This window comes from Candoia aspera, chromosome 5 (assembly GCF_035149785.1).
Source record: "Candoia aspera isolate rCanAsp1 chromosome 5, rCanAsp1.hap2, whole genome shotgun sequence".
Classification (NCBI taxonomy): Eukaryota; Metazoa; Chordata; class Lepidosauria; order Squamata; family Boidae; genus Candoia; species Candoia aspera.
In genome coordinates this window covers 29,682,753-29,705,637 of record NC_086157.1, presented here as the reverse complement: position 1 = coordinate 29,705,637, position 22,885 = coordinate 29,682,753, and the positions used below count along the sequence as shown (strand labels likewise).

General features: G+C 38.1%; 1 protein-coding gene across 1 annotated transcript in view; it reads left to right on the top strand.

Annotated features, from left to right (window-relative positions):
* The window catches only part of NALF1 (NALCN channel auxiliary factor 1), a 430,554-nt gene extending 418,949 nt beyond the window's left edge, over positions 1-11,605 (top strand). The window contains exons 2-3 of the mRNA XM_063304835.1: positions 6,075-6,246; positions 11,168-11,605. Of these exons, the coding sequence (XP_063160905.1) occupies positions 6,075-6,246; positions 11,168-11,463 (468 nt within the window). The 3' untranslated portion in view covers positions 11,464-11,605. The remainder of the gene's footprint in view (positions 1-6,074; positions 6,247-11,167) is intronic.
* Positions 11,606-22,885: the final 11,280 nt, after the last annotated feature.

The following is a 22,885-nucleotide window of genomic DNA, read 5'->3' as shown; positions in this document are numbered from 1 at the left end:
TTACATGAGGAGGAGCAAAATAGGAGGAGGAAGGAGTATAAGGTATGTTTGTCCCCTTGAGTTATTTATAAAAATAATAAAGGCAGGATAAAAAAAAATCTTAAAAAAATCACTGCAAACTGGCTGCTGAAAAGTTCAGATGTCTCTGAAGGTTAGTCAAGATGAACAGATACTTGGGTGTGGGTGGGCTTATTGTATGGTTAGTTTGATCCTTTTTCTAACATCTAAACAACTTCTTGTCCTCTTTTGTTCCTTTCATCTTCAGTTTTCTTTTCCCCTCCCCCCCTCCACTTTTATACCTGCCTTTCTCTTTCCTCCCAGTTCAGTCCCTGTCCCTTAGCCATCTCTACCCAGTTGTGAATTTCTCCCTTTTAGTTCAATGATTCACATTCTTGTATGAGCACAAGCATCACACTCTTTGCTATTCGCAAGCATGACTCTTTTCAGCTGGCACATGAGCCAGAAAAAAAGATACCACTGCTCCAGTGAATCCACTAACTAAAATTAAAGTCTTAAAGCATCTTTTTTTTGGCAAAGTCAGATGACTTTAATAAGTAGCATAGGTCATGTTTATACAAGAAATGCTTGTGGAACATTTCTTCTGAAACCTTTTTTGAAACCTCCACAGTCTTTGTTTGTATGTATGAGTGGGTGAATACAAAGATGTGGACAAAGACATGCATCCATATATCAATATACAAATATGACATATAAACACATCCATTGGGAAGGAGAAATCACTAGGATTGGTTTCAGCTGAAGCTGGCAACTTGAGTCTGAGTAGATGGGAAGCTAGGCATTGCACGGGTCTGCAAGAACCAGTTTGGTGTAGTGGTTAAAAGAACTGGGCTAGAATTGGGAGACTGTGAGTTATAATGTTGCATGAGGCACAAAGCCAGCTTAAGAGTCTTTGGGCCAGACTTATGTACTTGCATTGGACCTCGTGACAGAAGTATGTAATTGCAGCTTTTGTGCGATGATGCCATCCCTCGGGTCATCATTGTGCCATCATCAAAGATTATTATAGGCTTCAAAAGCTTTTGATTTATATTTCTGTGTTAACATGGCAACTAAAGCAGGTGTTATTATCCTCTTAACCTGATAATGTTAAGATAATATGCTGTCCTTTGGCTTCACTTTTGATTTAATAATGGTGTGTGTGTACTGAATATTTTGATTCATTTTGTAATAATTTGTAATAAAATATTACCTTAGAAGAAAAAAATGCTACAAATGAGGTTATAGATGTATTGTTATTTAAGGCAGTCCTAATGCACACTGGAGCCAACTTGGTGTGTTGGAGGCCTCAACTCCCAGCCAATATGTCCAGAGCCCATGCTAGTTCAGGATTCTGAGGATTGCAATGCCAAGATATGAACTGAGAATATCAACTGGGGATGGCTGACTTAGGCTGTAACAGAACATGGCCATAAATGTAATAAGCTTATGTCTCCAATTACATCTGGGCAGATGCAACAGCTATTTCTTAGTCTGAGCCAGTTAGATGGCTGTCAACATCACCAGTGACATGTCAGCAGATGAGAAATCGAGAGAACTGATTGCTTAAAATAAGAGCATTAACACCTCAAAAGTTCAGATAAGCATGGTGTTTTTTCCACCTGGATACTGAAAGCACAGCTCTGAAATATTTGTGTTTTTCATTATTTTAAAATGGCAAATTAAAGAAAAAGCACACTTGGCATTGGAATAAAAGTGATTGATAGAACATAGAACTTCTGAAAAACGGGTGTGCATTGGATTTGATCAACCCCAGTTTCTAAAGATCAAGGTAATACAGAACAGGTTTTCCTGGGGTGGACTGGATGGGTTCATTCTGAATCTGGACTTCATTAAATCTTGATTCCCTTTTGTTTCTGTTGAGCTCCAGAACAATGTCAAGAGTGACTGCTGTGCAAAAAACAAAGCAAAATAGCAAAATGATGGGGGGTGCATTGTTTGATTGATCTTTTTGTATGCCCCTCAGTCACTGAAGTAACTCTAGATGGCTTATGTGTTAGGAATATTTCATGAGATCTGCTCATATTGTTCTAGCAATTTATTTTTATTCCTTAATAATTGACCATTCCTTCTTTTTCTTCTGCAAATTTCTTCTCCTTTTTTGTTTAATTCTCAGTGTATTTCTACAACATTTTTTTTCTGAAGCACAACTATCTTTTTAAAAATAAATTCACTACTAATTTATGTATAGTTATAATGTATTAATAATTATATTGTTCTTTGCTGTGATGTTTTGATCATTTGGTTGTCTGTTTATTTCATAATGTGTGTGTCTAATATTATTATGTATCTTCTTGTAATTTTTATGTCAGTGTTACAAATAGAATGAACAACTGAGGCCGCAAGCTGAGGGAAATCCATAATTCTATAAATCTGGCAGGTTCATGAGCTCATAAATATCTAGTTTGCTTGAAAATTCTACCATATTCTGCTGGTAAACAAAGAAGTTATAGCCATGTTTTTTTTTTAACCACTGCTAGTTAATGAGATGACTGAAACTATCAACAGCACTGAATACTTCAGGGCAAGTTGTCTTTATGTTATAAAGAGTATTGTTTTAAGGCTTCCCTCACACCAGGTTATAGCCCACTTCAGTATTTACCAGGAATATATGAAAAGGCTGTACAGTACTGCAACATGCTGCCTTTCCTTATCCCTTTCATATGTGTTGGCCTAGCCCACTAGCAGACTAATGATTGGGGCCAATCATACCAAAATATATGTAAGGACCTAAATCTGCTTGACCATGGAAAGAGACATACATGTGCACATCTGAGTGCTTCCTTGAGACTTGACATCAGCTGGAATTCTGGGATGTCTACATGGTATGGTAAAACAAAGTCAAGGTCGAGGCCATGTGGTGTAATTGAAGCCCCACCTGTTTTTTTTATGTGCATTGTTCCTTATGTTTCCATCTGCACACAGGCATTGTCCTTTCCGACCCCAGCAACTGAATCTAGAATCTATGAAGAAAAACCTGGGCAAATCTTGAACAATCAATAATTATGACCTGTAATAACTAAGCAAACACTCTGGTATGCATATCAGTTACTGAGCAGAAAGGGAAAATTGATAAAGTTGTAATCTAACACATCGAAAGGCACCAGGATAGGGAAGGCTAGAATAGTTCAGATAGCAAATTTAAGTAAGTCAAACAGAAAATGCACAAGCAATAATAACCCAATTATGACAATTCTGCTCTCATGCTGATATTATCAGGTGCAATAAGGAAATCCAATTTTTATTTAGATGATACTGCTTTTCTAAATATAAAATATAAAAACAAATCACAGCTCCAAATTTCAGCTTGTTGTTTGATGTGGTCTTTCAGTGGTCCTTGGTTCTTCATAGGCTTCCATGGAAAGGTGCTGCACCAACCAGTATGTTAGTGAGCCACCTTTGTAGGAGGGACAGAATTTAACAAAACATGAGAAGTCACAGGATTATGAAAGGCTTAGGCTGGCGCATGGATACTATAAATCTGGATTTGTATACATGGGCCTTGGAATAGAAAGGTAGCCATCCCAGCTACAGGAATGTTATAAGTATATTCAAGTGAACACGAAGGATTCTTTACAGATTTTTCCACTGAAGGCTAAGAGATAGAACATTAAGACCAATACATCGTGGAGCAGGACTTTACAGTATATTCATCTCCCATCACCAGTTTGCCTTGTATCCATAGGTATGCAGAGGGCTACAACACATGCGTAGGACCCCAAACAGAGTGTAGGATATTCTAAACTTTTAATCAATGCAAATAAAATGAACTTCTGTATAGAAGCAATGTATACACATTTGTTAGTAAAGAGCAGATTTATATAGTCTTGAAAAATGGTATGGGTTGAAATATTGGGAATTGGGATCTTGGATATGAAATGCAATGCCATTTATTGACATGCTTCTAAGCAACTGTTTATTACCTTATCTTTTAATCTTAGATTTGGATGTTCAAGTAATTAAGATATAGTATATTTATGTATTATGCTTCCTAGGAAATCAAATTACCCATGCTATATATTTTTTTAACTGTTTTAGTGTAGGCTAGGTCTTACTTGCAGGTAACTAGCACCACCTTCTGTGAATGCTTGTGACTTAACTTTACACAGTAAAACGTACAGGCGGAGGTAACTGTTTTCCTCTCATTGCTATATATTGTGTTAAGCTTCCCCTTTAAGGCTGAAATATTTTCCATGCTCATTGATAGGTTGTGGACTTTAGATTTACTCATTCAAGGAATGATTTTCAGAGTAAAGGTGCAGAAAGGATGGATGCCTAAACAGTGAGGATTTATGAGAGGCACCAGAAGGCAGGAAGTGGCCTTTTTCTTCTCAGCTTTTGCTATATAGAGTCCTAGCTACTTCATTTCTTAACTTTACACTCAGATATTTTCCAGTTAGCTTCACTATTCACACCACATTTTAAGGCAGCTTGGTTTATAGCCCTCTCAAACTGGAGAGATAGTGGTGGAAATGTGGGGTTTCAGAAAGGCTGGCCTGGTTTGGAATAGGTTTGCTGGAGATGATCCCTCCCTCAGTACCATCAGAGCACTTTGGCAGTCAAACTCAGAGCCTTTTTGGAATCTTCTGCATTATACTGGCGGGACACTAGATGCCAAGATCCCCCATAATACATGGAGAGCCTTAGGAAGTATATTTCCCAGAATTTCTAATGCCCAGAAATCCTGGGAAGCGGAGCAGCCACAGCTTGGCTGCCAGAAACAACAAGTAAATTTAATTCTAAGGATTTGTCTTTCAAAAATCCTTGGCTGCTATTAGACCAAAGTTGGATTGCACCGTGAGAGCCTTGTAGAAATGTTTCTTTGTTGCAACTATTAATGTAATACAGAAAAGGAGTACTGGTCCTGTGGATCCTTAAAAGATGGGGTATTTTCTGATTAAGAAGTTTTTAATCAAAGTGGTTACTCATTTCTATTAGAAAATGAATTAGCAAAAGTGATAGAGCCTATTGCTAGTCCACTGTTTGGAAGTGAAAAATATGTGGTTGGTGGGTGGGTGGGTGGGAGGACAATGTGGAAATAACATATTTCCTTTAACTGGAACATTCTGTTTCTTTCTCTGCCTCTAATTTGGCTCCCAGAAAAATCTCCCAGGTTTCTTCATTTTGCAAGCAACTTGCATGCCTATGTATAAAAGACAGCTTCATTGATGCAAACCACTTCAATAATTTTGGCAAGTTGGCAAAAGTTGCAATTTGTTTGGAGGGCTAGCTAATGGCTCTTAATAACTACTTTTCTGAGTGGCTGAGAAGTACCTGGAATAGAAATATCTTTGCTCCTTCTCCCTGCCTCTCCCCTACGGCTGGTGTTATAATTCAGATTCCTGTGAAGGAAACAAAGGACATTGCAGTTTGAATTTGATACAGATGGAGGCAGGCACAGAATGCTTTCAGACAGAGGGCATCCGGTGCTATCAATCTCAAGGCATTGTGCAAGCTATTCCATCTTTTCCTTTATAATGGATTTTTTGGTGATAAGAAAAAAGCCTAAAGAAGTGGCAGAAAAACACAAGAAGGTTGCAGATGGAAAGCAAGGGCTTAATTTAGATTCTCAGTAAAATTCTGTCAATGAAGTAATTGCACAGTAAAAGCACTCACAGAAAGCTTGGTCTGGGTCACTATAAGCATCTTCCTCTTAGTATCATGATAGCAAGCAGCAGCTTTTGGCTGCTGGAATGTTGATAAGCTGTGCTCATCTACACTCAACCAGTATATTGGTAGAAAGTGCAAGTACTGTAAAATGCCAGTGATCTACTTCCAAAGAAGACTGAATATTGATGATTAAGTTCAAGACTTACTTGGAATTAATAGGCCAAAGGCAGACTAAGCCAGGATAGAAGGCATGGGATATCACTGTCTGGAAAAGGAAGAAAGCGATGTGTTATCCAAAGGGTCCCTGCCTTATTTTACTGAAAAGCTCGTAGAGTGTGATACTGTATGTTACATGATAGGGCTAATTCTAGCGGTGCTGCTTTGGCTTGTCGATAAATCTGATTCTTTTCTTTTCCCTCCCTCCTTTTTTTTTTCTTCTCCCTTAGACTGTCTACAAAGCCTGGCTCTGTTCCCAGTATTTTGAAGTCACACAGTCTCACTGCAACAACACAATTCCTTGCAAGCAATACTGTTTGGAGGTTCAGACAAGGTGTCCATTTATATTACCAGATAATGATGATGTCATCTATGGAGGATTATCCAGTTTCATCTGTACAGGTATGACAGATTTCAGCAGCTGTTTCTAACATCCTTTCTGGAGCTATTCTCTGTAGCCTGAGAGCAGCATATGATTAAGAATTCCCTTCCACTTTCCACTCAAGACCTCCTTCTCCATGATACATCCCACAAGAATGATGTTGCTGCTCTGTAATCCTCAGGAGCTTTCACTTTTGCCTTCTCACTTTCCCTCCTCCTCATTTCTACTTATGCATGACTCATCTGCCTTAGATACCAATTTAGTTTATTTGTTCTCTTTTTATATCAGTTCCGGGAGATAATTCTGCTTGCATGTTCTCATGTACTTCCTATTTATGTTACCTGTACAGAATCCCTCAGCTTGGACAATATTTTTAAGGGCCTGTTAAAATAAAGCTTCCTGTGCTATTGATGGAGGCTAAGATGTAAAACTCTATGTGTGAATGGAAAAGTAAGAATCACTTTCAAAACAGGTACCTTTGGAGCATCATCGGGCCCTATTCATTGCATCAACTGTGCAACCAATGTTGGAATCACCTCTGCTTGTAACTGTGACTTACAAACACCAGGCAGTTCTGGAGAAAATACTTCCTGTGTGAGCCTGAGTTTCATTGCATTTCTTCCATCTGTAAATTGCATACTGTGCACCTGTGTGTAAACCTGTCCAACTGCATTCCTAAGCTTGCAAATATGACAACAAACTGAATTATTGAAATAATAAAAGGCTGTACTCAAATACAGAGCCAATTGGATGTAGTGGTTCAAGCACCAGGCTAGAAACACAGGAAGCTTTATTTTAACATATGGGAGACTGTGAGTTCCAGTCCCACCCATATTTTAACATATGGGTGACCTCGGCTCAGTCATTTTCTTTCAGCCCGAAGAAGAGGCAATGGCAAACCACTTCCGAAAAACCTTGCCAAGAAAACTGCAGGCACCAGTTCAGGCAGTCACCATGAATCAATACTGACTCGAAGGCGCACACATACAACACACACACACACACACTTGAATATGTGCAACAGAAATTCTAGGTTTTTTAATACTGCCAGGAGAATAATTAATTATTGAATATGAAGCATTCATTCTCATTCTTGCTTTTGACATGACTATTAACTTTGATATATGCCTACAATATCACGACAAATTAAATATGATGAATATGCAGTGCAAATAAATTCTTCACTTTTAAAGATCTACGATTGGGATTTTTTTTTTTAAAGTAGGGAATTTTGTATGCCTAAACCCAATCCTTTGGAATTAACAGGTTAAACATTTGTAGCCTGGCACCATCTTCTTCCTTTTGGTCTGCCTGGGGAAACAAGGGATTAAGGCTAGTAGTGTTTGTCAATCAAAGCATTCAAACCTCACTAAACAAACAGCTCCAGAATTTTCATCCCAGGTACTATGGAGCTGTGCAGGGGAAGCTCATATAAATGTTTAGAAGTCTAAGAGGACTGGCCCATCGGCATCCCCGGGGGGACAAGGGGACCAATGCTGACTCATGTGTACTGATTCCATACACAATTTCCACAATTTACGAATTTGCATCATATGTCCTGCACAAGTACATAATCTCAGAATTTTTGTGATTATGTCACACATATTACACAAGCATGTAATATTTTGGCATCATCATGGTTTGCTGACTGGACAACGGGACAGGTAAAGGTCAGAAAGATTGAAAGACTGCATTTTGAGTAACAACCATAAATTAGCCTCTTCAAATCTTAACGCCGTCTAGATTAATGGAAATACAAATTCCATGATCCCCAATTCTCTGGCTCCTGGCTGGCTTAGAAGATGGGAATTTTACCTAATGCATCTGGAAAATACACTTTGGAAAATGCTGGCCTAGATGGTAAATGATATATGTTGATTTATGAGCAGAATAATTTTATTAAATAATCATATAAACATATACTAACACATATGCATGTTTATGTATTGGCTGGTACTAAATTAATAGAAATCCCAGTCAATCAATACATGTCAGAGTAGGCATATGCTGTGAAATGATGCAAAGTGGAAGGAAGGGTAGAAATCCACAGATGGAAAACATGTCTCAATGTTAAGAATTATATATTTGCATTCTGTAAAACCTCAGAAACTTTATTTTTATGGTAACTCAAAATCCCAAACTCATGAATCCTATAGCCTGATTGAAGGCAAACTTCATTGTCAGAACATGGGTGACTCTTTATCAGGAACCACTATTTTTCTTGCTATTGTTCATATTAGTGCCTTTGAACAGTACAGGAGCTTCTCTGATGATAATATCAGAGAATAGAAATAAATACAACTCGTAACAATAAACAATAAACAACTCATTACTACTGTAGTGTCCCCATGTCTTTAGATACCATTGTCTCCAACGGTTCTGATTTATGCAAGTCTCTGAAACACCAACTTGCGCTCTGAATGGCTAGTGAGCAATTGCTATCACCTTTTCTGAATTTCTGCAGGATTAAACTGGACTTCTTAATGTGGACTTCTTAAACAAGCCTCAGATTGTTGTAGTGCCCTGCTTGGTAGAGAGAAATCTCTCCTCTCTAGTTAGAGTAGCCAAAATCCTAAAGAGGAGAAGATGCACCTGCTGTTTTGAAATGCAGACATTTTTTCCCCGTTACCATTGATTTCTCATTCAGCAAGACCCTGATAGGATGATAGTGAACGCCATGAATTTGGACATTAAGGCCCTGCTTTAATTATTTAAATTTAAATTTACTTATTTTTTAAAGTCAGGCCGTAAACACACATAGACAGAAAGTGATGCTGTTTAATGTACGTGGACGAAAAGTATCCCATTGTTTTGCAATATTGAAATAAATGATCTGTGATACTGGAAGTTATTTAGACTGAACAGACTTTTATTAGGGAGAAAGCTTAACTGGGAGAGCAGTCCCATTTTACATGTGGAAAATCTTTGGCCTTCAGAGTTAATTTAGAAGATCTCAGTAACTACTGGGGGTACTGTCCTACAGATTGTAGGATTGTACCTGAGATGATAACGTTATTGCACCATTGCTAAATTTTAATGAAAAAATAATGTTGATAGGTTTCTGAACCTATCAAGTGTCTTTAGTGACATTAGCCAGAAGAATAAAAGCTGGGAAAATGTTTCATGCCATCCAGACTACTCAATAACTTCTATGTATTCTGTAAAAATGTAAACTGAAGGGTTGTTTGAGCCTTCTCAAGAGCCTTCTCCTCAGCAGTGTCTTCCCACCAGAAACTCTTCTGCCAAAGAGGAAGCAGTTGCACAATTCTGACAGGTCCTACAAAGGTTGAACTGCATCAAGCCTGTGTTGGGGGCCACCATATCTACACTGCCACAGTCTGGACCACTAGATAGCTGCAAAGCAATACAGAAACTTATCTTTGCTGCCTTTTGGTGGTCCCCTGGATTTTTGCAGGCCAGTTCTAGTAGTTTTAACTGTTTCTCTGCAAAGTTAATAAATTAATCATTCAGCTGATGAAACAGAACAACGAGGAAGGTGACCTGGAGACTCCTGATCCTATGTTCTTGGAGTCTCTAGAATCCCAGAAAAGAGGAAGGAACACCAAGCCAAGGAGTATCAGGTGACAGCCTCTTTCTTAAGAGATGTTTGCAGAATCTTGACTTAAAGAGATGCAAGTACGATGTTTCGAATTAAAGCTTCTTCCTGAATTTAGACAGTAAACAGCAAAACATGGGTGTCACATGTTCCTTAGAGCCAATCAGCATTATTCAGCTTGTAAGACATACAAAGCATTATGGAGATTTCATTTTTATGCTTTAAATTCGGGGAACTCTGCATAGCATTCGCAGCTATGTTTTGCAGTTTACAACAGGTGACTGGGGACATCTAGTGGAGAACAGCAAACATTTCACATATAACAAATTAAGCTGAGTTGTGACTGAGAAGCAATCAAGTTGGACTGCAGGCACTCTCACTGCCACAGTGCTTAAACAAAGTAATCTGGACTGAGCCTGTTATAAAAGAACCCTGTGATGTGAACCTCTGAGTCACCAAACATAAGATACTTCAAAGTGAAGGTAGTTAAACTTTCATAATAGTATGGTGAGGCAAGAAAGGAAATTCTAAAAATCACAGAATTGGGGAACATGTTCAAGGACAACCTCTTTATCTGATTTCACTCTAAGTTGTTCCAAGTGCCCATAAGTAAGTTTCATAAAGCTTAGTATACATTTATGGTTTGAGGAAATATTTCTGAATTTCTTTGTTAATTTCTGACTGGCAATTTGGGGGGCTATTGCCCAGGTTGTCTGGAAGATGCCAGGGCGGGAATATGTGAAGTTTTTTACAAGGGCTGTTATATGGAGATGTAGCCACAAGAGCTAGAGGACACTCTGCAGTTAGTTAAGGGAGGCAAACTCTGTGGAGAAAGATTGATGAATTAATTTTCTCTCATGATAATGACATATTTGGAAGTGCAGCTATAGCTATAGCCTGGGTTCTTCATGACATTTCAAGTACATTTTAGATGCTGCTGAGACTGTTGCTCTCTCTGAAAACCTTCTGTAATGCTTTGCAAATTAAGACATATTGAAGTCCCAAATCTATGGGAAAAAAAACTAATTTTCAAATAATGCTTCATGCAAAACAAAACTCTCTGGTAAGGTTGGGCTCAGATTAACACAGCACCTTTTGATAAGCATTTGATAATGAGTGGTTGTTATTATTATTGCCATTAATTAGCAGTAGCAGTAGCATATGCTGCTTTTCTATTTAGGTTGCCTGGAATGGCTTCTGACACAAAAATAGCAATACAATCATAGCTATATATGCTAAATATTTAAGTGAGACATTATATTTGACTACTGGGAAGAGTATATGGGTCCCTTCTGGCATTCCTTACTATCTCTCTTTCTTTCTTTTTCTTTTTCTTTTTTTTTAAGACTATTACTACGCTGTTCTTTTTTTTTTTTTTCCTGCAGGGCTCTATGACAATTATCCAACCAATGCAGAACCAGAATGCTGTGATGTCAGATGGGGACTCTTATCCGATAACCAATCCAAAGGGACTATAAAAACAAGTGACTCAATGATGTGTCACCGGACATCACTCACAGTTTCATCAGCATCAAGACTGTGTAACAGCAGACTTAAACTGTGTGTTCTTGTATTAATTCTCTTACATACAGTACTCACTGTCTCAGCAGCACAGAACTCAACAGAACTGGGCTTTGGAGGCATAACAAATTTGGAAGATAATTCAACCAATGAGGAATAAGAGACCTGATCCATCTCCTCCCACAGGCACACAGCAGGCCCACGCATACTGCAGTCAAACCCAAAAGACTGGACCTTTTTGCCCTCTGTTCACTCCTCCAAAGGCCTTCTGGGTAAAACTCGATAGATGGGCCACTATCCAAACAAGGACACATCGTATACAGCTTTTTATTGACTAAAAGGCTGTCTGGTGACTTAAATTTCTCACACCATTTTATACACTGTGTTTTAATGTTTGGAGTTTCTTTTTTTGGTTTGTTTTGCACTTGTTAATACAGGATTTTATTTTTCAGACAGTTTCTCAGAGCTAAACTAAGTCTTTTCACTGTCTTATCTATTTCTAGTCATTGTGTGTGTTCATCAAATAGTTCTGTCTTTTATGTCTTGTCAGTTTTTATTAGAAGAAAGAACTGCTGTGGTTCCATGGCAAAATATTTTTTTTTTAAAAAAACAATGAAAACCAGCCCCCCTCCCAGCCCTCCTCTCCACAAAACCAGTTCTCTTTTTCCCATTATATTTTCCCCCCGCTTCAGTGCCCCAGAGCAAACCATTCCTGCTTGCTTTCCTTTGGTGTAATCACAATGAATGGGTGCGTGGTCCAACGCACCTCTGCCACTGTTACACAAGTCATCTGGCTGGAGAAACCCCAAGTAAGGAGGGGGGAGGAGAGCACAATAAGCAGGTGCTCTCCATGAAAGTGGGATCTGACAGTGAAACTTTATTATAAAGAAATCTATAACAAACTGTTGCTCCAAGGCCCATTTTCAAAAACGTCTAGTCCTCTCTCACTGGTCAGTTGAACAGGAGCAGCCTGATTTAGAGCACCAAGCTAAGAGCTCAGCAAGGGGACGAGAGGGGAGGGCTTCACAGTGGTGGTAAAAGTTTGGCATTCATTGTGAATTACGGTTTTCATTCCTTTGTTGTCACCTATGTACCACCTGGTAATACAATCTATAAAAGCCAAGGGGTTGAAGAAAAAAAGAAAACAACAAAGATTTATTTCTGCAACTGTTTGATTCTGAGGATATCTAGAGATGTCACACAGGCTGTGAGGAACACTAGTTTCCTGTCAAGCAAAGATGATATGATTGTGGCATGTGAGTGTACATACTCTAGGCATAAATACTGGTGTACCTCTCTCTTGGAATCGCTTGCCCAACCAACCAGATGACTATTTTAAAATGAATGTACACTTGTGTGTTATGCTCATATGGTTCTTTCCTGCAGCATGTGAAGACGATTCTGCCCATCAAGTGCTGCTTGTTGTTCAAGATAGCCTTGCAAGTAAGGTAGGGTGGAGAGGAGATCCAATTATGTCAGTGCAGCTGGGAAAAAAATACATTTTTTTTTCTTTTTTAAGGATTGATAAACTATTTTCATGAGTGTGCAATAAAATTTAAGATGCTGGGCTATGAGTAGTCAAGTATTGTGAGGGGTTGATGGGAGAGAGAGGATAATCCAATTGCCTTTTCCATTGCTCTTTTTATAGGACCATATCACCTGCTGAGTGGATGGGATCTTGCTTTTTAAAATGGCTTTTTAGAGTTTACATTAGAATAAATGGAAGGAAAAGTTACTAAGGGCTGTTTTTTTAAAAACAAAACAAAACAAAAACTTTTCATTCCTTCCTGTTCTCTAACTACACTTGGAAAGTGCACTTTAGAGCTGTTTGCTGTGTAGCTGAGAGGTGAAGGAAAAAAGATAGAAAATATTCTCTTACTTCCTGCATAAACAAAACCTCTTTCCTTGCCCCTTTCAAGAAATGTTTCTGTTCCTCATTGCAGTGTTGATATGCATTTTTATTCATGTTTTATGATTTGTGAAGTTCTGCAAAAAAAGAAAAAACAATCCAGAGAAAAATCCCTCCTGCTTTCGCAGATTAAACAAATGCATTTGTTAAGATGTATAAGCTCAACTATTTTGCAAGACTTCTTGTTTTGATAGTGTTTTGCTATGATTGGGAATGAGGATCTTAAAATGACCTGTGCAAATACAAAACAAAACAGCACGTAAATGCAGAATTCTTCAGCTTCAGTTTCTTTCCTTACCTTTTATCTCCTTCCCACTGCGTGTGGACACTCATAGGTATCTCCGTGGCATAAATCACCATGTGTTATGAGGTTGTTATTTTTTCCTGGATGAGCACATTTTCTGATAAGTATTGTGGGAATGCTCTGCAAATAGGCAGGGTGGGGAGAGGGAGAGCTTTATTCAATGACGAAATGTAGCTTTCAAAGCAAATTGGGTCTCTTGTTAAAATCACTCAGCAAGATCTGTCCAGAGCCACAGCCCTGGAGAGTTTACATGACAGATGTATGAGTGAGCAAATCCTTAGGTGAGCTCTTGTTCAACTGACCACTTTTTCTGATCTTAAAATGTAAATGGTCAGTAAACAGTTTGTTATAAACCTTGATCTACCTCTGCTGTACAAAGGCCATTCAGCAACATCCATTTCTGTGGCATTCATGGCATCGTTTTGTTTTACCCATGAACTAAACATTCATTCCCCCACCCCCCGCATTTCCTTCCTTTTGTTCTTACACTATCCCAATACAGTCGTGTGTTTTGTTCATCCCCCAGATAAAATAACATTTTTTTAAAAAAGATGCTGATTCTTCTCAGTGGGATCCTCTTTTGCCTCATAATGACCTACTGCAGAGAATACCTGTCAAAAACTTAATCGCTTTTTTTTCCTCTCTGACTGCCTCCCCCATCCCTTTTCAGTTGCATTTTTAGGGGGAGAAATTGGCTCTACTGCTTTTTGGCTTCAGGCAGGGACATAGGAGATAAAGAACTGATAAAAAAAAAACAGTGGCAACATTATTCATATGCTTAAAAAAAAAAAAGCCAAACACTGAGTAAAATGAAGTAGGAAGCACAAACTATTTTACTTAAAAATATAATAAAATGTTTCCTTCCTTTCCAAATAGGTGCCTGCAGTTACATTGTCTCTGTCACTACCCCACCCCAAATCTATTTCTTTTCCTGATTTTTCTTTTTTCAAAAGGAATGTAGTGTTCCTCGGGAGACGGCTGCTGTGATGTATGTTATTGTTTGGGCCCTGATATTTTTACTCCAGCAGTGTGGTCTGTATTTTTTCTTAGCAGCAGCTAAGAAATCATGCCTAAAACAAAAGGACTCTTTTTATGAAGTTCAGAGAAACGTAATCATGTATGATGCAAAAACTCATCCCATCCATTTCTCATCCGTAACCGTTTTCTTGGCACAAACCTGAGCATGCTTGATATTGTGCATCTATTACTTTTGCCCGAATAAATTTGCATCTTGCCGCTGTAACTGCCATCTTGTTCCATTTCTCCTTGTACTGTATGAGTTGACATACATGATAAAGAACTGGCTTCCAACAGACAATAGTCCAATATTCTAGCATAGTACAATGAAGAAGAGAATGAAATCTATTTTGAAGTTGTATACTGCAGACTTCCCCTCTCTTCCAGGTGTTTTATTATTTGATTTTCCGAAACAAGGAAAAATCCAGAGTTTGTGCAATATATTAATACTGCAAAGCCAAATGTCATCAGAGCTACTATATGTTTCTTCCTTATTGCATTTGAGAATTCATTATACTGACTTTCTGTTCATTAAAGAGAGAGAATACTTTTTTGGGTGTGGGAGAGGGCAAATAGAGCTATTGAAGGCTATCTTTCCATGCACAATTACTCATTTTGTGAAAAAGTAGATTAAAATTTGGGAGCTATAAGCAGTGCAGCAGAACATCAAGATCCAGTGAGTGTGTGGAAGACTGAACAAGGACTGAAAGATTTCCAAGAAGTATCACTGTGTAATTCTTTAAAGTATAGAAGCACTTAAAAGATAACAGAAGCTGTTCATCACATATGAGGGAAGGCAAATGTAATTGGCCTAACATAGTGTGGTATAGCCTGATGTAGCCTTATTAGAACAGCAGGGGATAAATACATTTCTTTATTTTTCTCTGTTTTGTAAGGAAGATCTCAATTTCTTTCACTAAACCTAGTGAAATGAGTTCAAAAGTAGAGTTTCAAAATAAGGCCTCCAACATTTTTCAAAACAAGTCACATGAATTGATAAAACAAACGCTGCTTGATCACAGATGATAGGACAAGAATAAATATCAAATGAACAAGAGAAAGTTGTAAGCCAGTTAGTATAGTTCCAAGCTCCTACAAGCAAAATGACCTATTGGGATGAAAAGTTAGATGGACAAAACACACTTAGACATCCTTAGTCAGGATAAAAATACAGACTTAAGAGTCTCTTTCATCAAGCTCCTTCATGCTTGATTAAATTGTAAGCAGAAACTATATGATTGTAATTTTATTCTACTGAAGGTAAGAGACAAGATTTAGTGTTCCATAAACCAGACAGAGATGGGGGGTTAGGGTTGTTTTTTGAAGTGGAACTTGTACATACATACATGCTTCTTATCATATACATAAAGTATATTTTAAGCTGCTTGGATTCTTGTGATAGCAGTTGTTATTCAGAGGGAGAAAGTTCAAAATGCTAAATCCTAATGTAGTTTCTTATATCCCAAAATGCTAGTTGAAGTTATGGGCTTAGTGTAAGTAGTAGTATTGACTGCAACATAAGCACATGGCGAAGCTGTCTTCAGCAGTTATTCCCAAAAAAATCTGATGACATATTGCTTAAAGAATTGTTTATTTGTTAGATTTATAACCCATGTTTCTGTTCAGGAGTTCAAGGAAGCAGTTTAAGGTTTCTGTATTTTTTTTAGCATATTAGACATGCTTGATTATAAACTCCAAGTTTCAAATGAGTTACTGTAGATTCCTTTGGATGAACCTTGTTTTCATTATATTCTTAATGCACTGAATCTCTAGACTGAGATCATGGCTTAATGTCATGGCCAAGTTCAGACTACATAACATACATACTTACATGCATAACTCTGCTGAACATCTACAGAAGATTTTCAATGGACACAGCAAATGCAACAAGTTCCCCAATGTATTTTATGAACATTTGCCACAAGCATAAGTTGCTGAGTAGAACTGTGCAAAGCATTCAAAAGGGCCTTGTGCACTTCACATGGGCAAAAATGAAGCTCCTTTCTTGAAGGGTTACCAGCCCTTTGAGGTAGGCAAGGTCAAGAAAGAGGAGAAGCTGTGATTTCAGGAATGTTCTTTATTATTGTAGAGCAAAATGGCACATCTTGAAAGCTTATCAGGTTTCTCTCTACCACATTTACTGTGTATCAAACAAAATCAAGACAAGTTTATTTTGAATTTATTTCTCACACTTTCCTGGGACTGAATAATCTCTTCTCCTCCCTCAATGGATCATTGCTCCCTTCCCCCTCCCTGAATTCAGCTCTACATTCTTCTGAGAGAGTCACACTTGCTTCAAGGCCTTTCCAGCACACCTCTGTATGTATCTGCATGCATAGCTGTGCTTCACCAACAATCCTAGCAGAAGTGTGGGCTGTGCAGGCTCATATAAAAACACCCTGGTAACTTAGGAAGGCCCTTGAAGCAACTACCCCAAACTTTTAATGTGACTACCTATTTTGATCATGGGTGCTGCAATGCTTAGCACAGAGCTAGGGCTTAGGCTGGTACCCATGGAATTATGCTGTTTTCCTCTGAATAACTCTATAAAATAGATTAATCTGAGAATCAGTAATGAGAGACATAAAGCTAACCAGGACTACTAACTTCTTGGATGGAATACTCTCAACATTCTCAAACACAGGCATTCCCAAGGATGAGCAAGAAGTGTGGAAAGAACAACATGGTCATCAAGATGTCATGGTGCAAATGACATGACTTAGCTGTGTCAGACATGGTGCAATTGCATAGCTATATGTGAGTAATTTTGACATGATCATGGTTTGTATGGATGCCTGCATTCTCAAGTTAACTTAATATTTATGTATTTATTTGATTTATATAGCCATCCATCTCAAATACATGACTCTAGGTGGCTTACAATAAAATATATAAAATACAAAATATTAAAAAAATAAATAAAAATAAAACACATTGCAGCTGGACATCATCCAAACAATTCTCAACATAGCCAGGAGACAGGCTCTGTCACATACCCAAGGCCCCAGGTCAAGGCACAAAACCAAGTGTTCAAGAACCTATGGAAAGTCAGGAGGTATGGGGCCAATCTAATATCAGGGGCGATGATGTTCCAAAGAGTAGACACCTTCTGAGCCCCACCAGCTGACATTACTTAGCCAACTGTAGCAGGGACCCACCCCTCCTGCTGGATCAAGTAGGATGGGTACAGACAACTGGGGAGAGATGGTCCTATGAGTAACCCAGTCCCAAGCCATGAAGGGCTTTAAAGGTGACAACCTGCACCTTGAATTGCACCCAGAAGCACCCTAGAAGCCAATGCAGCTCATGGAGAAGTGCACACATGTGCTGAATAACCAGAGCCATTAACTGCCTTCTGGCAGTTCTGCACCAGTTCAAGTTTCTGAATACTCTTCAAGGTCAGTCTCATGTAGAGTGCATTGCAATAGTCCACTCTGTAGGTCACACGGTCATGTGTGACCATGAACAGCCCTCCCCTGGTTCAGGAATGGGTGTATCTGAAGCACAAGATGAAGTTGCAGAAAGCCCCTCCTAGCCACAGCTGCCACCAGCTCTTCGAAAAGGAGCTGCGAGTCCAGGGGGGACCAGATTGTGCACCGGGTCAGTCTGGGGTAGTTCTTCCCCTCTAAAATCAAAGATGGAGACTTCCAAGAACCAGGAGGTCCAAAAACCCAGAACCATTCGGTCTTGCTTGAGTTAAGCTGAAGCCTGCTGTTCCTCATCCAACTGCAAAACAGGTTATGAACCACTTGAAATCAATAATCACCAATCAACACATTTTTTCCTAACTGCGTATCCTTCCATCAATATTCATATTTGATACATTTATATTACCATGCAATCACATCTTAAAATGAGTTACAGTTTTACAAAGAATACCATAATAAAAACAATTGATGAAAACAATACTAGGAAGAAAACACATAGAGAAAAAAAAGGAGAGGGAAATAAAAATCAAATGCAGCCACAAAAAGTAACCATCTAATCTTCATCCCAGGAAGGCCGGTTGAAGAGATTATAGGGAGGGTAGCATTACAGACTGAAGCAGCAACCACAAGTCTGGCCCACCCTGTGAGTTATCACAATATGGCATTCTACTGAACTCAGTAAGCCCAGCAGGATATAAAACCAAAACATTAATACACCAACAATATTTCAAACACAGGGCACCAGTGGGTGATAGTCTACAATGGCATGGATGAGGTTTTTCTAATGGCAAATCTCACAAGTTTTCAGTAATTTTATTCCTAAAATCTTAGGGGATCTTGCACAACAACATAGATATTTCACGTATTTCTTGCCAGAAATCTCCTGCAAGAAAACAAGCCATATACAATTTTAGTTTAGTTTAGAGTTGAGTTGAGTTGAGTTTTTAAAAAGACTCAGCCATTTAATTAAAAAATAATAATCTGAGGACATCCTAGAAATATAGTATAACAGATCTTTATTAGATGGTGCAAAAGTTTTAAACCCGTATTAACACAGTTATTGATGTAAGTTCTAATTGTCAAGAGATTGGTAATTTAAATCATATAATATTATATAATTATATATTTAAATTATATAATAAATTATTATTCTAAAAAATTTGTAGAGTGATAGCTTTCAAGTGCTCCTTTCTTATAGACCACTTGACATTTGCTAGAATTAATAAAGTTTGGTTGCTTAGTAAACATCCTACAAACAAATATACATGCCTATTTTACATTTTAATAGATGTAAACTTATCTTTCTAATCTCATGGAAATATTCTATATGGAGTGCCTTATATTTATAAGCTTGATTGTCAAGGCAGGTACAACATGTGCACATACACAGAAATAAAAATACACTCACCTGAAAAGGAATATTTAGAATTCACAAAGCAAAGGAAACCATTTTTAAATATGTAGTAGTACATATAGTCTGTGACCAGCAAGTGGGGAAAAATATTTAAAAAACGAAAATACAAATATAATACAAATACAGATAGAAATAGAAATAGAACAAAAGTCTGAAAGAAGAAAAAGAAGGATAAAGCTAGCCTTTCTCAATCTTTTAACCCTGGAGGAACGGAAATATTTTTCAGGCCTCGGGGAACCCCTGCACATTCAGGCTCAAATATAGGCCAGAAGTTGCAAAATTATTATATTCGTTTCATGGATGGGCCTGTATATATGCATTAACAGTGTTCTTAAACCAAAAATAAAGAATGAAACTTACCTCTTAAATGTGAAGTTGCCCTAATTTAAATATATTTTTAAATAAATTGTGATCTCCCAAGGAACCCTAGGGTTCCACGAAACCCTGGCTGAGAAACCATGGGCTAGGGAATAAAAGTAAATTGATAAGAAAATACCTCTTAGCCAGATGACCTCTTAGCCAGTCTATCCACTGTAACAGTGGAATTCTTATTCTGCAAGAGAAGGTGTAGAGCATCTACCTCAAGGTGGGACTGGATTTTATTGATGAAGGATGCTGAAAGGATAAAGTACAAGCTATCATAGAAAGAATAATGGAAGAAAATGTGGGTAAGCATTTCAGGGAACTATTTCTAAAAACACAATTTACCCTCCAAAATATCTAAAGTGATAGCCGAGAAATGGAGGCCCACCTGATGGATAATGGACATAAAATCAAATAAAAGAGACCAAATGTTATAAATCTACATAATCTTTAAATAATCATAATCTTGTTGTTCTGACAGACCCAACCTTCCCACTCTCCATAATCACTTGTGTTACAACCGAGTTGAGACTGGCTTACAGTATTTCCAGTTGTGCCATAAACAAGAGGACAAAAATCAAGAGCGGATTATGCAGATTCTTGTTTTCCATAGCAAGCATAGAAAGAATGAGTACGCTTGCAGACCTGATCAAGAGATAAGGTGTATTAAACTCACAAAGAATAGCACAGCAGAATTCCCTTAAAAACACACCAGGATTTCCTTCAGATATAAGTTAGAGTTCTGTTTTGTGGAGAGATGCATCTTTTGTCCCCTGCTGAATTCAGTTCTCTGGGCTGTATTATATTAGTTGCAAGACTTCTCCTCATAATGGCTTAACTTTGGGGCAGATCTGCCACATGTGAATACCCAGTTCTCTAGACTCCACCTAAGATTTAAGGAAAAGAGCAATCTACCATGCCATCTATGTATCAATTTGAGAGAGATGATTCTACGTGCTGGATGACAGCTGACCTTATTAGATTTAGATTAGATTAGATTAGATTAGATGGTATTTGTTTTAGATGCTTTTATGCTGCTTCAATTATATAAATATAAGGGACTTAGTGCAAAAATGTCAGCTACACCACTGTGAGTTTGAGCTTAATATAGAGAGATCTGTTTCCTAGATAGATTTTAGAGCTGAGTTTTTACAAAACTGAGAATTCACTAGCCATCTGTACAGAGCTGAAATCAAATCTTTTGGCAATCTCTTTTTAGTCAGCCATTTCTGAAATACAATCAATAGCCTTATAGCCCCCTTTTTGCCATTAAGAAATAAAAATCTGGTGTTCTTCAGGCAGCTAAAACATATATATCTTGTAATCTCATCAAGGGCCAAAGGTTTATTATTCTGGATGAAGTCCCAGATTTAGCTCTGTACTCTCTTCAGGCAAAATGGCTAAACAGTCATATATTTAACCATTCCAATGTCTTTTTAGAGAAAGGGAGGATAAGGATGATGGCATAGCCTCTCCCTATTGGCAGAAAGATAATTCATGATAAATGACTCTAAGAGGACATTAGTCTTTGAAGGAAACTGTTCATATGTGAAGATTTAAAACTGCCGCATAAAGGGCAGTACAGAGCATCAGTAAATGATGAGGTTCAACACACCCATTAATCTCCCATGTATTTGGAGAATATTTCTTATGACAATGACATACAGTAAACAGATGTAAAAGTAATGCCAAATTTGCCTGTGAGTTGAACACATTCTTGCAGGGATTTTTTAAACCAACTCAGACTGAGGGGTAAGGGACAGGGAACCATCTCCACATCCTACCCAGTTAGAATTTTTGAAAGTTTCCAGAGGGCTAAAGCGTGAGATGTGGATGACAGTGATAATCAGTTCCAGAAGCAGCAGAAAGAAATAACAGAATCTGGATCCAAATTTCCAGAGAAATAATATGATAGGTGGAGAGAACCTGATCAGAATTCAAATAAAGAGGACATTTTTGAATAGCAAGTGGGGAAAGCAGTAAGGTAGGGGTGTGTTTGTGTGTGTGTGTGTGTGTGTGTATCAATCTGATAAGGAAACAGGAATCAGTGTAAGGACTGTAACAATAGAGAAATATAGATAAATAGGATACAGAAGAAACTAAATAAGAAGCAAAATCAGATTAACATATAGCTGAGCCTGGCAAAAATAACAGAATAAAGAGAAGAGAAATCTTGCAATAAATGTAGAAAGCATAAGATGATAAACCAATAAACTCACTGGGAGACAAAAACATGCTCTAAGTAAGGAATACAGTTAATTTAGAAGTGAAAAGCAAATTAAAGTACAACACAGATATGAAGAAAAAGATTATGCCGGTAATGTTTGAAATGACTGTTAAGCTAAAGGAAAGATACTGAATAAAAAAGGGATTAGGTGAAGGACAGGAAGAAAGAGGAGAAAAATATTGGTAACAAGCTTCATTAGCAGGATGCTGACTAAAAGGCTGGCTGGAACTGCACTTGAGCCTCTTCCGTTTCCAAGATACCTTGTGCTGTTTTTTTTTTAAGTGGAATTGCTGCTCAGGAGCAGACAAAGCAGAATGCACTGGATTGTCTGCTGGGTCTATAACATGATCCAGGGTCACCCAGCAATGTGATTGCAAGAAGAAAATGAAACTTAAAGTGGAGGCCAATCTCCTATTTCAAATTTGCTTTTTTAAAAAACACACAAACAAATCTGATAATTGCTCATATGTGTCTCTAGCTGCACAGGAATTCATATTCATGCTAAATCAATAAATTAATAAATAATGGCTTGACACAGCTGTGGAACACCAGTGGCACAATGGAGTGAATATAAAAAACACAGACTTCCTGCTTGCAACCCCCCTTTTCCTAGATCAGCTAGCAGCAGTGAGGCTGGGCTGCTACATGCCGAACCTCATCTTTTAGAGATAAGTACCCTGGATGGGCAAAAAGATCTTGCAAGCTACCAAGCATTCCTTGGCAGTCCTGAAAGAAGGTGAAGCCGTCCATTTCCACCCACTATTCTGTAGGGGGTGGAAGCTCAAGAAGAAAAGTTCCTGGACCTTGAAGACTTTTCCTGAAGAAAAGACCAGGAAGGGAAGGAGAAGAGGATGAAAAATGTGTTGTTGGGGAGGGGAGGGGAGGGGGAATAGGAAAGACTCATCAGTCATGTTTTATTA